The sequence below is a fragment of the Lithobates pipiens genome, unplaced genomic scaffold (genome assembly GCF_037356315.1).
Source record: "Lithobates pipiens isolate NorthernLeopardFrog02 unplaced genomic scaffold, aLitPip1_a1.2 Scaffold_6, whole genome shotgun sequence".
Taxonomy (NCBI): Eukaryota; Metazoa; Chordata; class Amphibia; order Anura; family Ranidae; genus Lithobates; species Lithobates pipiens.
The window spans coordinates 5,533,464-5,547,759 of NW_027507881.1; the positions used below are offsets into that span (position 1 = coordinate 5,533,464).

The following is a 14,296-nucleotide window of genomic DNA, read 5'->3' on the forward strand; positions in this document are numbered from 1 at the left end:
AATGGGGAGATTAGTATTTACAATGGCATGAGCTTTTATTCTTATACAGTATATCAAAAACGGATAGCTGAGATCTGATTGGTTCTGTGGGTCGCCATTTTTTCTGTTCATCTATAAATGGTAGGAGTCTATAGATGTGTATATATAAATGAGAACAATATTTTGCCATCACTGTGTGTTGCAGGAGGACATCGATCTGCTGAAGGAGCTGAAGGTTTCTTATTACCGTCTTTCCATCTCATGGCCTCGTGTAATTCCTACCGGCATTAAATGTAAGAACCATTATATCAGGACAGGGATGTGTGATGAAGCTTACAATGTACAATGTACCAACAGATATGTAAAGCAAGAATCTGCCTGATTGGATAGATTTGGAAAATCCAATCAATAGACATGTGCAATTTTAGTTCCGAATTTGTTTTACCAAATTAGTTATTTCCGAATTTTTCAATTTTCTGAAATTTAGAATTTCCGAATTTCAAATTTCGAAATTTAGAATTTCCGAATTTCAAATTTCGAAATTTTGAATTTTCAAATTTCCGTATTTTTGAATTTCCGAAATTTTTGAATATTCGGAAATTCTAAATTCAGAAATTCTAAATTTTGGAAATTGGAATTTCGAAATTTTGAATTTTGAAATTTCGAATTTTCAAAAATTTGAAATTTCAGAAATTCGAAATATCGGAAATTCAACATTTGAAAATTTCGGAAATTAGAATTTAGAAATTTTGAATTTCCGAATTTAGAATTTCCACATTTCGAATTTCCGAATTTTCAAAAATTCAAAATTTCTGAAATTCAAAATTCAGAAATTTCAAAATTCGAAATTTGGAAATTCGAAATGTGGAAATTTCGGAAATTCGGAAAATTAGAAATTTCGGAAATTCCAAAAAGCGAAATGAGGAAATTCGTATATTCGAAATTACATAAATTTGAAAACTCAAAAATTTGGAAGTTTGAATATCCAAAAATAAGAATGAAAATTCGAAAGAATGAAAATCTGAAAATTCGAAAACCCGAAAATCTGAAAAAATAACTAATAATAAACAATAAATCATAGGTATTGGAATTTCCTTTAAAATTTGGCTGTTAGAGTATGAATTTATCCGAAGTTAAGAATTATCTGAAATAACAAATGCCAGACCTAAACGAAAGGAATGTAACAATCTAATAATAATAAACAACAATAATAATAAAACCTTTTTATTATTATTATTTATTATTAATTTGTTCCATTCCATTTGTTTATATGTGGCATTCGTTATTTCAGATAATTCGTAACTTCAGATAAATTTAGTTTAGTAATTAGTTATGTTCACAAACAGCAAATTTTGAAAGGAAATTCCAATACCTATAATTTAATAGTCAGTTATTATTAGTTAATTATTATTTTAAATTTGAATGATTTTCTTTCTTTTTTTCAGATTTTTGAATTTTCGGATTATCTCGAATTCCAAAAATCCAAAAACTTGGAAATTCGGAATTCAAAAATGGAAATTCGGAATTTTGGAAATTCGGAAATTCGAAAACTTGAAATTCGGAAATTCAAAGAATTCGGAAATGTGAAAATTCAAATTTTCAGATTTCCAAATTTCGAATTTTTCAATTTTCCATTTTTTTGTCAGTGCACATGTCTACCAATCAATCTGTATCCAAATTTGACTGTACAGTCAGATTGTACCGTGTATGGTGACCCTTACAGGACTTGTGAGAGGTACCTCTACCCCCAGATATATCATTGAATAACTTCCACTTCACAGCATCCTACCTATCCAGGACCACCATTATAAATTGTGGGGGCCCCATACAGCTTGCCGCACAGTGCCCCCCACATACAGCTATCGGAACCACAGCATGGAGGATTACTCTGCCTGCCCCCCCCCCCACCAAAAAATAAGTATATTGTTTCCTCTCTGCTGCTAAACTGATGGGGCTGGGGGGAACTTTTATTTAATCATTGGGAGCCACGGCCCATGCAATTAGGCTCGGTTCACACCTGTGTTTTTTTTGTGAGGTTTGCAGAAACGCACACTACAGTCCCCCTACCATGGTTTCCTATACAACAGGTTCAAATCTATATAAGCCATCTATACGCCAGACCCTTATCAGAGCATGCAGCACAGCAGGTCAGTTAAGGGAGGGGAGCCAGCGAACACCCCCCCTCCTGAACATTACCAGGCCACATGCCCTCAACATGGGGGATGGGTGCTTTGTTCAGCTCCCCCCCCCCAAAGCACCCTGTTTCCATATTGATGGGGACAAGGGCCTTTTCACCACAACCCTGGCCGGTGGTTGTGGGGGTCTGCGGGCGGGGGGCTTATTGGAATTCAGAAGCCCCCCTTAACAAGGGAAGCCCCAGATCCCACCCCCTCCCATGTGAATGAGTATGGGGTCCATCTCATCATGTTGCAAGGGATGCCCAAAATCTGACTTGTATCATCCGGGAAAGTCAGTGAGCCAATCACAAGCAGGAAATGACATACCTGGGAGGCGTTCTGTGTACCATCTGTGTACAGAGCGCCTCCAGGCGGCCATATTGCATTTCACATAAAATGACAACGGCTGCAGATTGAAAAGGTAATTTTTAAGAACATTCAATGACTTGTGCAGCAATTCTGTATATAGAGATGCACGATTAATTGTCAAGAATTGTTATCGCAATTTTTTCCCCCATTGCGATCTTGACAAAAACGGTTCACGACTCTTTCTATGCAAAGAATTCTCTCTGCTCTTCTGAAGCCGACAGCCGTCAAAAGAAAGGAAGAGAAAAACCGGGCAGTCTGCCAAGAATCAAAACATTCTTTATAAGTTGAACCTAAGTATAAACATTGTAACAATTTGTCAAAGGAATAGACTTGTGTGTGTAAATGAGGAAAGCTTAACCACTTAAACACTAAACCTTTTTCTGAAATGTGTTGCTTTCAAGTGAAAATCATTTATTTTTTTGCTCGAAAATTACCTAGAACCCCCAAACATTATATATATTTTTTTAGTAGACACCCTAGAGCAGGGATCTGTAATTAGCGGACCTCCAGCTGTTGCAAAACTACAAGTCCCATCATGCCTCTGCCTCTGGATGTCACGCTTGTGGCTGTCAGAGTCTTGCTATGCCTTATGGGACTTGTAGTTCTGCAACAGCTGGAGGTCCGCTAATTGCATATCCCTGCCCTAGAGAATAAAATGGTGGTTGTTGCAATATTTTATGTCACACTGTATTTGCGCAATTTTTTTAAAAATTACTTTAATGAATTTTAAAAAAAACACACAGTAAAGTAAGCCCATTTTGTTTTGTATAATGTGAAAGATTTTACGTCGCGAGAATCGTGATTTTTTTTATTCCAAGCAAAAAAATTGTGATTCTCATTTTGGCCAGAATCGTTCAGCTCTAATACGCTAGAATCATTTTTATTTACTATTTTTTCCCATGAAAGTGGAGTTACCCTTTTAGGCCTTTAGAACCACTTTAACGAAGCATAACAATCAGAGGTTATCGCTGGCCTTGTGCTAGAGCTGCACAATTAATCGTCAAGAATCGTTATCGCGATCTTGTCTAAAGAGTTTCACAATTCTTTCTATGCAAAGAATTCTCTCTGCTCTTCTGAAGCCCTCAAAAGAAAGGAAGGAAGAAAAAAAACCGGGCAGTCTGCCAAGAATCAAAACATTCTTTATCAGTTGAACTTAAGTATAAACATTGTAACAATTTGTCAATGGGATAGACTTTGTGTGTAAGTGAAAAAAGTTTAACCACTTAAAACACTAAACCTTTTTCTGACATTTGTTGGTTTCAAGATAAAATATTTTTTTTTTGCTAGAAAATTATTTGGAACCCCCAAACATTATATATTTTTTTTAGTAGAGACATAGAATAAAATGGTGGGGTTTGCAATATTTTATGTCAAACTGCATTTGCGCAGTGCTCTTTCACATGCAATCTTTTTGGGGAAAAATTTGTGGTCTTTCAAATGCAAAAAATTAGTGGTCTTTCAAATGCAAAAAATTAGTGGTCTTTCAAATGCAATAAAAAAAATTACTTTAATGAATTAAAAAAAAAAAAAACAGTAAAGTTAGCCCATTTTGTTTTGTATAATGTGGAAGATTTTATGTCACGAGAATCGTGATCTTTTTATTCTAAGCAAAAAAATAGCAATTCTCATTTTGGCCAGAATCGTGCAGCTCTAATACGCTAGAATAATTATTTTATTTACTATTTTTTCCCATGAAAGTGGTGTTACCCTTTTAGCCCTTTAGAAGCACTTTAACCACTTGGGATCCGCGCTATTGCCGAATGACGGCATTAGCGCGGACCTAGATTGCGGGGGCATAGACATAGACTGAGGGGCGCGCGCGGCGCGCTCTGTGATCGGCGAGTCCGTGAGACTCGCCTGATCACCGATCCGTGTAAGGGGTCGATCCCGACCCCTTATCACGTGATCAGCTGTCAGCCAATGACAGCTGATCATGTGATAAAACGGAGCCGGTAATCGGCTAGTATTCCTCCTCGCGCTGACAGCGCGAGGAGAAAAAAAAAAAGCCGATCGCCGGCGGCCGTGTTCGGGACATCAGTCCCGATCACGGCCAGCAATTCAAGCTGACACCTGCCCCCTGCCAGTGCCCACCTGCCACCCGCAGTGCCATCCTGAAATAAAGTAAGTGCCCCCCTGTCAGTGCCACCCAGCAGTGCCCATAGTGCCCACAGTGCCACCCAGCAGTGCCCACAGTGCCACCCAGCAGTGCCCACAGTGCCACCCACAGTGCCACCCAAAATCTGCCTCAAAGGTGCTGCACCCCAGTGCCGCCCATCAGTGCCCAGCAGTGCCACCCATCAGTGCCCAGCAGTGCCGCCCATCAGTGCCCAGCAGTGCCACCTATCAGAGCCACCTATCAGTGCCACCTATCAGTGCCCATCAGTCCCATCTATCTGTGGTACCTATCAGTGCCCATCCGTGCCACCCATCCGTGCCACTTATCCGTGCCACCCATCCGTGCCATCTTATCTGTGCCCATCTTTGCCCATCAGTGCCGCCTTATCTGTGCCCATCGGTGCCGCCTTATCTGTGCCTATTAGTGCCGCCTTAACTATGCCTATCAGTGCCCACCAGTGCAGCCTATCAGTGCCCACCAATGCAGCCCATCAGTGCCCACCAATGCAGCCTATCAGTGCCGCCTAATCAGCGCACTTCAATGAAGGAGAAAAATGACCCGTTTGCAAAATTTTATAACAAACTATTAAAACATGATTTATTTTTTATTTTTTTTGCATCTTTTTTTGTTTGTTTAGCAAAAAATAAAACTCCGAGCTGTAACTAAATACCACCAAAAGAAAGCTCTATTTGTGGGAAAAAAATGATAAAAATTTCATTTGGGTACAGTGTTGTATGCCCGCGCAATTGTCATTCAAAGTGTATCAGCGCTGAAAGCTGAAAATTGGTCTGGGACTGAGGGGGGTTTAAGTGCCCAGTAAGCAAGTGGTTAATAAAGCATAACAGTGAGAGGTTATCGCTGGCCTTGTGCTAGAGCTGCACAATTAATGGTCAAGAATCGTTATCGCGATCTTGTCTAAAGTGTTTCACGATTCTTTCTATGCAAAGAATTCTCTCTACTCTTCTGAAGCCACAGCCCTCAAAAGAAAGGAAGGAAAAAATCTGGGCAGTCTGCCAAGAACCAAAACATTCTTTATCAGTTGAACTTAAGTATAAACATTGTAACAATTTGTCAATGAGATAGACTTTGTGTGTAAGTGAAAAAAGTTTAACTACTTAAAACACTAAACCTTTTTCTGACATTTGTTGGTTTCAAGATAAAATAATTTTTTTTTTGCTAGAAAATTATTTGGAACCCCCAAACATTATATATTTTTTTTTAGTAGAGACATAGAATAAAATGGTGGGGTTTGCAATATTTTATGTCAAACTGCATTTGCGCAGTGCTCTTTCAAATGCAATTTTTTGGGGGAAAAATTTGTGGTCTTTCAAATGCAAAAAATTAGTGGTCTTTCAAATGCAAAAAATTTGTGGTCTTTCAAATGCAAAAAATTTGTGGTCTTTCAAATGCAATTAAAAAAATTACTTTAATGAATAAAAAAAAAAAAAAAAATAGTAAAGTTAGCCCATTTTGTTTTGTATAATGTGAAAGATTTTATGTCACGAGACTCGTGATCTTTTTATTCTAAGCAAAAAAAAAAACGCGATTCTCATTTTGGCCAGAATCGTGCAGCTCTACCTTGTGCTATAGAAAACACAGTAAAGTCTTCAAAACAGAAGTTATCTCAGTAGGTTGATGTCTCGCATCCCAAATCCCAAAACGACAGATTTTAATCCTCATATTAGGATAGTGGGTGGGGTCACACCAATAAATGCTTTACACCCCAACTAGAGACAGAGAGTAACCCAAAGATATAACATAACATTACAGAGACGTTCATACAAACCTGTGTACAGCTTTTCTTCTGGCTTGTTGGCCATTATCAGTGAATGGAAACCATGACTTCTGTAGATGTAATGTTCTTTCTTATACAATGTTTTATTTATTTATTTTTTTTGCAGCTGAAAACGTCAACGAAAAAGGTATAAAATACTACAACGATCTAATTAATGCGCTTTTGGAAAACAAGATTACTCCAGTAGTTACCTTGTATCACTGGGACTTGCCACAGGTAAGTTTTTTTTGTGGTCACAGAATTCTGGTAGGACTTTCTGTAACATACAAGTGCCTTGAAAAAGTATTCATACCCCCTTGAAATTTTCCACATTTTGTCATGTCACAACCAAAAATGTAAATGTATTTTATTGGGATTTTATGTGATAGACCAACACAAAGTAGCACATAATTGTGAAATGGAAGAAAAATGATAAATGGTTTTCCAAATTTTTATACAAATAAATATGTGAAAAGTGTGTGTGTGTGTGTGGGGGGGGGGGCATTTGTATTCTACCCCCTTTATTCTAATACCCCGAACTAAAATCTAGTGGAACCAATTGCCTTCAGAAGTCACCTAATTAGTAAATAGAGTCCACCCATGTGGAATTTAATCTCAGTATAATTACAACTGTTCTGTGAAGCCCTCAGAGGAGTGTTAGAGAACTTTAGTGAGCAAACAGCATCATGGAGGCCAAGGAACACACCAGACAGGTCAGGGATAAAGTTGTGGAGAAGATTTTTAAAGCGGGGTTAGGTTATAAAAAAAAAAAAATCCCAAGCTTTGAACATCTCACGGAGCTCTGTTCAATCCATCATCTGAAAATGGAAAGAGTATGGCACAACTGCAAACCTACCAAGACATGGCCGTCCACCTAAACTGACCGGCCGGGCAAGGAGAGCATTCATCAGAGAAGAGCCAAGAGGTCCATGGTGACTCTGGAGGAGCTGCAGAGATCCACAGCTCAGGGGGGAGAATCTGTCCACAGGACAACTATTAGTCGTCTCTCCACAAATCTGCCCTTTATGGAAGAGTGACAAGAAGAAAGACATTGGTGAGAGAAAGTCATAAGAAGTTCTGTTTGTAGTTTGTGAGAAGCCATGTGGGGGACACAGCAAACATGTGGAAGAAGGTGATCTGGTCAGAGGAGACCAAAACTGAACTTTTTGGTCTAAAAGCAAAATGCTATGTGTGGAGGAAAAATAACACTGCACTTCACCCTGAACACACCATCCCCACCGTGAAACATGGTGGTGGCAGCATCATGTGGTGGGGATGCTTTTCTTCAGCAGGCACAGGGAAGCTGGTCAGAGTTGATGGGAAGATGGATGGAGCCAAATACAGGACAATCTTAGAAGAAAACCTGTTACAGTCTGCAAAAGACTTGAGACCGGGGCGGAGGTTCACCTTCCAGCAGGACAACGACCTGAAACATCCAGCCAGAGCTACAATGGAATGGTTTAGATCAAAGCATATTCATGTGTTAGAATGGCCCAGTCACAGTCCAGACCTAAATCCCATTGAAAATCTGTGGCAAGACTTGAAAATTGCTGTTCACAGACGCTCTCCATCCAATCTGACAGAGCTTGAGATATTTTGCAGAGAAGAAGAATGGACAGAAATGTCCTCTCTAGATGTGCAAAGCTGGTAGAGACATCCCCAAAAAGACTTGCAGCTGTAATTGTAGAGAAAGGCGGTTCTACAAAGTATTGACTCCGGGGGGCGCCATACAAATGTACCCCACACACTTTTCACAGATTTATTTGTATCATTTATCATTTTCTTTCCACATCACAATGATGTGCCACTTTGTGTTGGTCTATCACATAAAACCCCAATAAAATACATTTGCGTTTTTGGTTGTAACATGACAAAATTTTGAGTATGAACACTGTACATTATATTACCAAAAGTATTGTGACGCCTGCCTTTACAAACACATGAACTTTAATGGCATCCCAGTCTTAGTCTGTAGGGTTCAATATTGAGTTGGCCCACCCTTTGCAGGTATAAAAGCTTCACCTCTTCTGGGAAGGCCGTCCGCAAGGTTTAGGAGTGTGTCTATGGGAATGTTTGACCATTCTTCCAGAAGCGCATTTGTGAGATCAGGCACTGATGTTGGACGAGAAGGCCTTCGCTTTAATTCATTCCAAAGGTTTTCTTTCGGGTTGAGGTCAGGACTTTGTGCAGGCCGGTCAAGTTCCTCCACTCCAAACTCGCTCATCCATGTCTTTATGGACCTTACTTTGGCCCAAATCATGTGGTGGAAGGGGGATTACGGTTTGGGGGTGTTTTTCAGAGGTTGGGCTTGTCCCCTTTGTTCCAGTGATGGGAACTCTTAAAGCGTCAGCATACCAAGACATTTTGGACAATTTCATGCTCCCAACTTTGTGGGAACAGTTTGGGGATGGCCCCTGATAAAAGCCTATCTGTACATGGACACATAGGCTTTTATGGAGTTGAGTTTAGGAACTTTGGCAAAAAAAAAAAAATGGTAATTGAACAAAACACCCAAATACAGGCATGCTGTCTATCTACATTCTACACAGTGTCCTGTAACAATAGAAAAATACAAAAAGAATTGTATTATTTTAAATAGCAAGAACAGTGTTGTGTATGTTCCCTGTTATAGACTAGCAAGATTGAAATTATTAAAATAAACTAGCTGCACATGGGGGGGGGGGGGGGGGGCAACCGGTCAATATTGGACAAATCTCCCACCTATTGGTCAGGGATAAACTTCTCTTAGTTTTCTATCCTAAATATATGTCGAGGTAAAGAGAATATTTATAACAATTATCCACCCCTATATATCTTGAATGGACTTATACGTAGACCCCCCCCCCCCCCCACCCCCGTGGTTAATGAAAATAAATTTGCATGATCTATGGCCTGCATTAGTCTGTTCTTAAACTTGTCCACTCCCCCTTCATCCTACCTAACCTGTATAAAAAAAAATCAGTGTGCTTTCCTATTTTTTTTTATCCACGCCGGTCCAATAATATGATCAGGAAGCTCTGGCTCTTCTGTTTCAGTGAGTGACTGCTGCAGAGGAGAGCAGGAATGATGCCCCATCATCAGTGTCAGTGGAAGGAATAGTGCCCCATCATTGGTGTCAGTGGAAGGAATAGTGTCCCATCATTGGTGTCAGTGGGAGGAATAGTGCCCCATCATCAGTGTCAGTGGAAGGAATAGTGCCCCATCATTGGTGTCAGTGGAAGGAATAGTGCCCTATCATTGGTGTCAGTGGAAGGAATAGTGTCCCATCATTGGTGTCAGTGGGAGGAATAGTGTCCCATCATTGGTGTCAGTGGGAGGAATAGTGCCCCATCATCAGTGTCAGTGGAAGGAATAGTGCCCCATCATTGGTGTCAGTGGAAGGAATAGTGCCCTATCATTGGTGTCAGTGGAAGGAATAGTGTCCCATCATTGGTGTCAGTGGGAGGAATAGTGCCCCATCATCAGTGTCAGTGGGAGGAATAGTGCCCCATCATTGGTGTCAGTGGAAGGAATAGTGTCCCATCATTGGTGTCAGTGGGAGGAATAGTGCCCCATCATCAGTGTCAGTGGAAGGAATAGTGCCCCATCATTGGTGTCAGTGGAAGGAATAGTGCCCTATCATTGGTGTCAGTGGAAGGAATAGTGTCCCATCATTGGTGTCAGTGGGAGGAATAGTGTCCCATCATTGGTGTCAGTGGGAGGAATAGTGCCCCATCATCAGTGTCAGTGGAAGGAATAGTGCCCCATCATTGGTGTCAGTGGAAGGAATAGTGCCCTATCATTGGTGTCAGTGGAAGGAATAGTGTCCCATCATTGGTGTCAGTGGGAGGAATAGTGCCCCATCATCGGTGTCAGTGGGAGGAATAGTGCCCCATCATTGGTGTCAGTGGAAGGAATAGTGCCCCATCATCAGTGTCAGTGGAAGGAATAGTGCCCCATCATTGGTGTCAGTGGAAGGAATAGTGCCCTATCATTGGTGTCAGTGGAAGGAATAGTGTCCCATCATTGGTGTCAGTGGGAGGAATAGTGTCCCATCATTGGTGTCAGTGGGAGGAATAGTGCCCCATCATCAGTGTCAGTGGAAGGAATAGTGCCCCATCATTGGTGTCAGTGGAAGGAATAGTGCCCTATCATTGGTGTCAGTGGAAGGAATAGTGTCCCATCATTGGTGTCAGTGGAAGGAATAGTGCCCCATCATTGGTGTCAGTGGAAGGAATAGTGCCCTATCATTGGTGTCAGTGGAAGGAATAGTGTCCCATCATTGGTGTCAGTGGGAGGAATAGTCCCCCATCATTGGTGTCAGTGGAAGGAATAGTGCCCTATCATTGGTGTCAGTGGAAGGAATAGTGTCCCATCATTGGTGTCAGTGGAAGGAATAGTGTCCCATCATTGGTGTCAGTGGGAGGAATAGTCCCCCATCATTGGTGTCAGTGGGAGGAATAGTGCCCCATCATTGGTGTCAGTGGAAGGAATAGTGCCCCATCATTGGTGTCAGTGGAAGGAATAGTGCCCTATCATTGGTGTCAGTGGAAGGAATAGTGTCCCATCATTGGTGTCAGTGGGAGGAATAGTCCCCCATCATTGGTGTCAGTGGAAGGAATAGTGCCCTATCATTGGTGTCAGTGGAAGGAATAGTGTCCCATCATTGGTGTCAGTGGAAGGAATAGTGTCCCATCATTGGTGTCAGTGGGAGGAATAGTCCCCCATCATTGGTGTCAGTGGGAGGAATAGTGCCCCATCATTGGTGTCAGTGGAAGGAATAGTGCCCCATCATTGGTGTCAGTGGAAGGAATAGTGCCCTATCATTGGTGTCAGTGGAAGGAATAGTGTCCCATCATTGGTGTCAGTGGGAGGAATAGTCCCCCATCATTGGTGTCAGTGGGAGGAATAGTGCCCCATCATCAGTGTCAGTGGAAGGAATAGTGCCCCATCATTGGCGTCAGTGGGAGGAATAGTGCCCCATCATTGGCGTCAGTGGGAGGAATAGTGCCCCATCATTGGCGTCAGTGGGAGGAATAGTGCGCCATCATTGGCGTCAGTGGGAGGAATGGTGCCCCATCATTGGTGTCAGTGGAAGGAATAGTGCCCCATCATTGGTATCAGTGGGAGGAATGGTGCCCCATCATTGGTGTCAGTGGAAGGAATGGTGCCCCATCATTGGTGTCAGTGGGAGGAATAGTGCCCCATCATTGGTGTCAGTGGAAGGAATAGTGCCCCATCATTGGTATCAGTGGGAGGAATGGTGCCCCATCATTGGTGTCAGTGGAAGGAATAGTGCCCCATCATTGGTATCAGTGGGAGGAATGGTGCCCCATCATTGGTGTCAGTGGAAGGAATGGTGCCCCATCATTGGCGTCAGTGGGAGGAATAGTGCCCCATCATTGGCGTCAGTGGGAGGAATGGTGCCCCATCATTGGTGTCAGTGGAAGGAATAGTGCCCCATCATTGGTATCAGTGGGAGGAATGGTGCCCCATCATTGGTGTCAGTGGAAGGAATGGTGCCCCATCATTGGTGTCAGTGGGGGGAATAGTGTCTCGTAGCAGTGGGAACAACAGTGCCCCAAGGGCTAGATAGAAGCAAGAAAAGGGCAACATTTGTCCCAATGGTTGCAGTTTGGAGACCACTGCCGTAGACTAAATGAGCAGTTAGGCCTTGCAGTGAGGGTGCCGCCCCACTCCAGGGGATAATTTATGTAGGTTTAGGTTTCCTGGAGTTGAATGTTAAATGAAAGAAGGCGTTCCATTCAGAGTTCAGGGCTTTGTCATGTTTGTCATGTAGTGGCAGACTTATTGGAATATTCCACAGAACCCGTCACACGCTGAGCGGCCTTCTATACTTTCGCCTTGACCCTGCTCGGTACTTCTGTATGATATATGCTGGAGCCTCGCAGACCAAGGCGTCCTCTCACATATGGTTTCCCTTTTCAAGAATCTTATAAACATGACAAACTTTGAGCCACACCAAACAATGTACAAACACGATGGGACTTACTTCTTGCTTTAAAAATCTGCCATTGGGATTATATGAATGAGTTGCGGAGTGAAGCTCTTGTTGGACTTGTATGATGTCCTTCCATCAATGCTGCATCTCTAACCTTGTTCTCTGTGTGACATCTGCAGAACCTGCAGGAGAAATACAGCGGCTGGCAGAACATCAGCATGGTCACCTACTTTACCGATTATGCCAACCTGTGCTTTGAGAAATTTGGTGACCGAGTGAAATATTGGATCACATTCAGCAACCCCTGGGTGAGTTACAGTCCATGGCTGCCTGTAAAATGAAGCACAACTGTCATCTGTAAGTAGGGAAAGACATCGCTCTGAAGAGTACAGAAGGTTATGCTGGAAGTGGAATCTTCCTGGCTGTTCTGCTGACCCATTGACTTCAGTGCTTTATGTCGGTGACTCGGAACTAATAGGCAGAGGAGTCAAGTCGGAGGTTCTTCTCTGCATACTTGATCTAGTGACTTAGAATATTTAAGCCAAAGGGTCAGCATGACACCAGGCGACTAGCATCTCTCCTCCAGGACTTCCCCAGAACCTCTCCCTGCCTCTGGCACTCCCTACACCAGTATGTTAGGTTAGCTCCTACCATGTCTACCTTAGGGCAATTCTTCAAAACTACCGTATTTATCGGCGTATAACACGCACAGACTTATAACACACACCTTCATTTTAGGAGGGATGTTTCAGGAATAAAACTTAAATTTTAAATAAAGAACTTTGAAGCAAAATAAGGGTCAGTTCCCATCAATGCAGCCTCACTATTGCCCATCTGTGACCCGATCAATGCCCATCTACAGCTTCACAATTGCCCATCAATGCAGCCTGATCAATGCCCATCTGCAAGCTCGCAGTTGCTCATCAATGCAGCTTGATCAATGCCCATCTGCAGCCTTACTATTGTCCATCAATGCAGCCTGATTAATGCCCATCTACAGCCTCACAATTGCCCATCTGCAGCCTCACAATTGCCCATCAATGCAGCTTGATCAATGCCCATCTGCAGCCTCATAATTGCCCATCAATGCAGCCTGATCAATGCCCATCTGCAGCCTCACAATTGCCCATTAATGCAGCTTGATCAATGCCCATCTGCAGCCTCACAATTGTCCACCAATGCAGCCTGATTAATGCCCATCTGCAGCCTCACAATTGCCCATCTGCAGCCTCACAATTGCCCATAAATGCAGCTTGATCAATGCCCATCTACAGCCTCACAATTGCCCATCAATGCAGCCTGATCAATGCCCACCTGCAACCTCACAATTGCCCATCAATGCAGCTTGATCAATGCCCATCTGCAGCCTCACAATTGCCCATCAATGCAGCCTGATCAATGCCCATCTGCAACCTCACAATTGCCCATCAATGCAGCTTGATCAATGCCCATCTGCAGCCTCACAATTGCCCATCAATGCAGCCTGATCAATGCCCATCTGCAACCTCACAATTGCCCATCAATGCAGCTTGATCAATGCCCATCTGCAGCCTCATAATTGCCCATCAATGCAGCCTGATCAATGCCCATCTGCAGCCTCACAATTGCCCATCAATACAGCTTGATCAATGCCCATCTGCAGCCTCACCATTGCCCATCAATGCAGCCTGATCAATGCCCATCTGCAACCTCACAATTGCCCATCAATGCAGCTTGATCAATGCCCATCTGTAGCCTCACCATTGCCCATCAATGCAGCCTGACCAATGCCCATCTGCAGCCTCACAATTGTCCACCAATGCAGCCTGATCAATGCCCATCAATACATCTGGATCAATGCCCATATGCAGCCTCACCATCACCGTTATTTCTCCTTTAAGGGGGCCTGTCCTACGTCTACATACATTTGCTAGTAGGTGTCCCTCATTCCCATCTCAAAA

General features: G+C 42.6%; 1 protein-coding gene across 4 annotated transcripts in view; it reads left to right on the forward strand.

Moving 5' to 3' along the window:
- The window catches only part of LOC143958204 (lactase-like protein), an 80,410-nt gene that overhangs the window by 14,057 nt on the left and 52,057 nt on the right, over positions 1-14,296 (forward strand). For all 4 annotated transcript variants that reach the window (XM_077467679.1, XM_077467680.1, XM_077467676.1 and 1 more), the window contains exons 5-7: positions 185-272; positions 6,543-6,652; positions 12,536-12,664. In XM_077467679.1, coding sequence (XP_077323805.1) covers positions 185-272; positions 6,543-6,652; positions 12,536-12,664 — 327 coding nt within the window. The remainder of the gene's footprint in view (positions 1-184; positions 273-6,542; positions 6,653-12,535; positions 12,665-14,296) is intronic.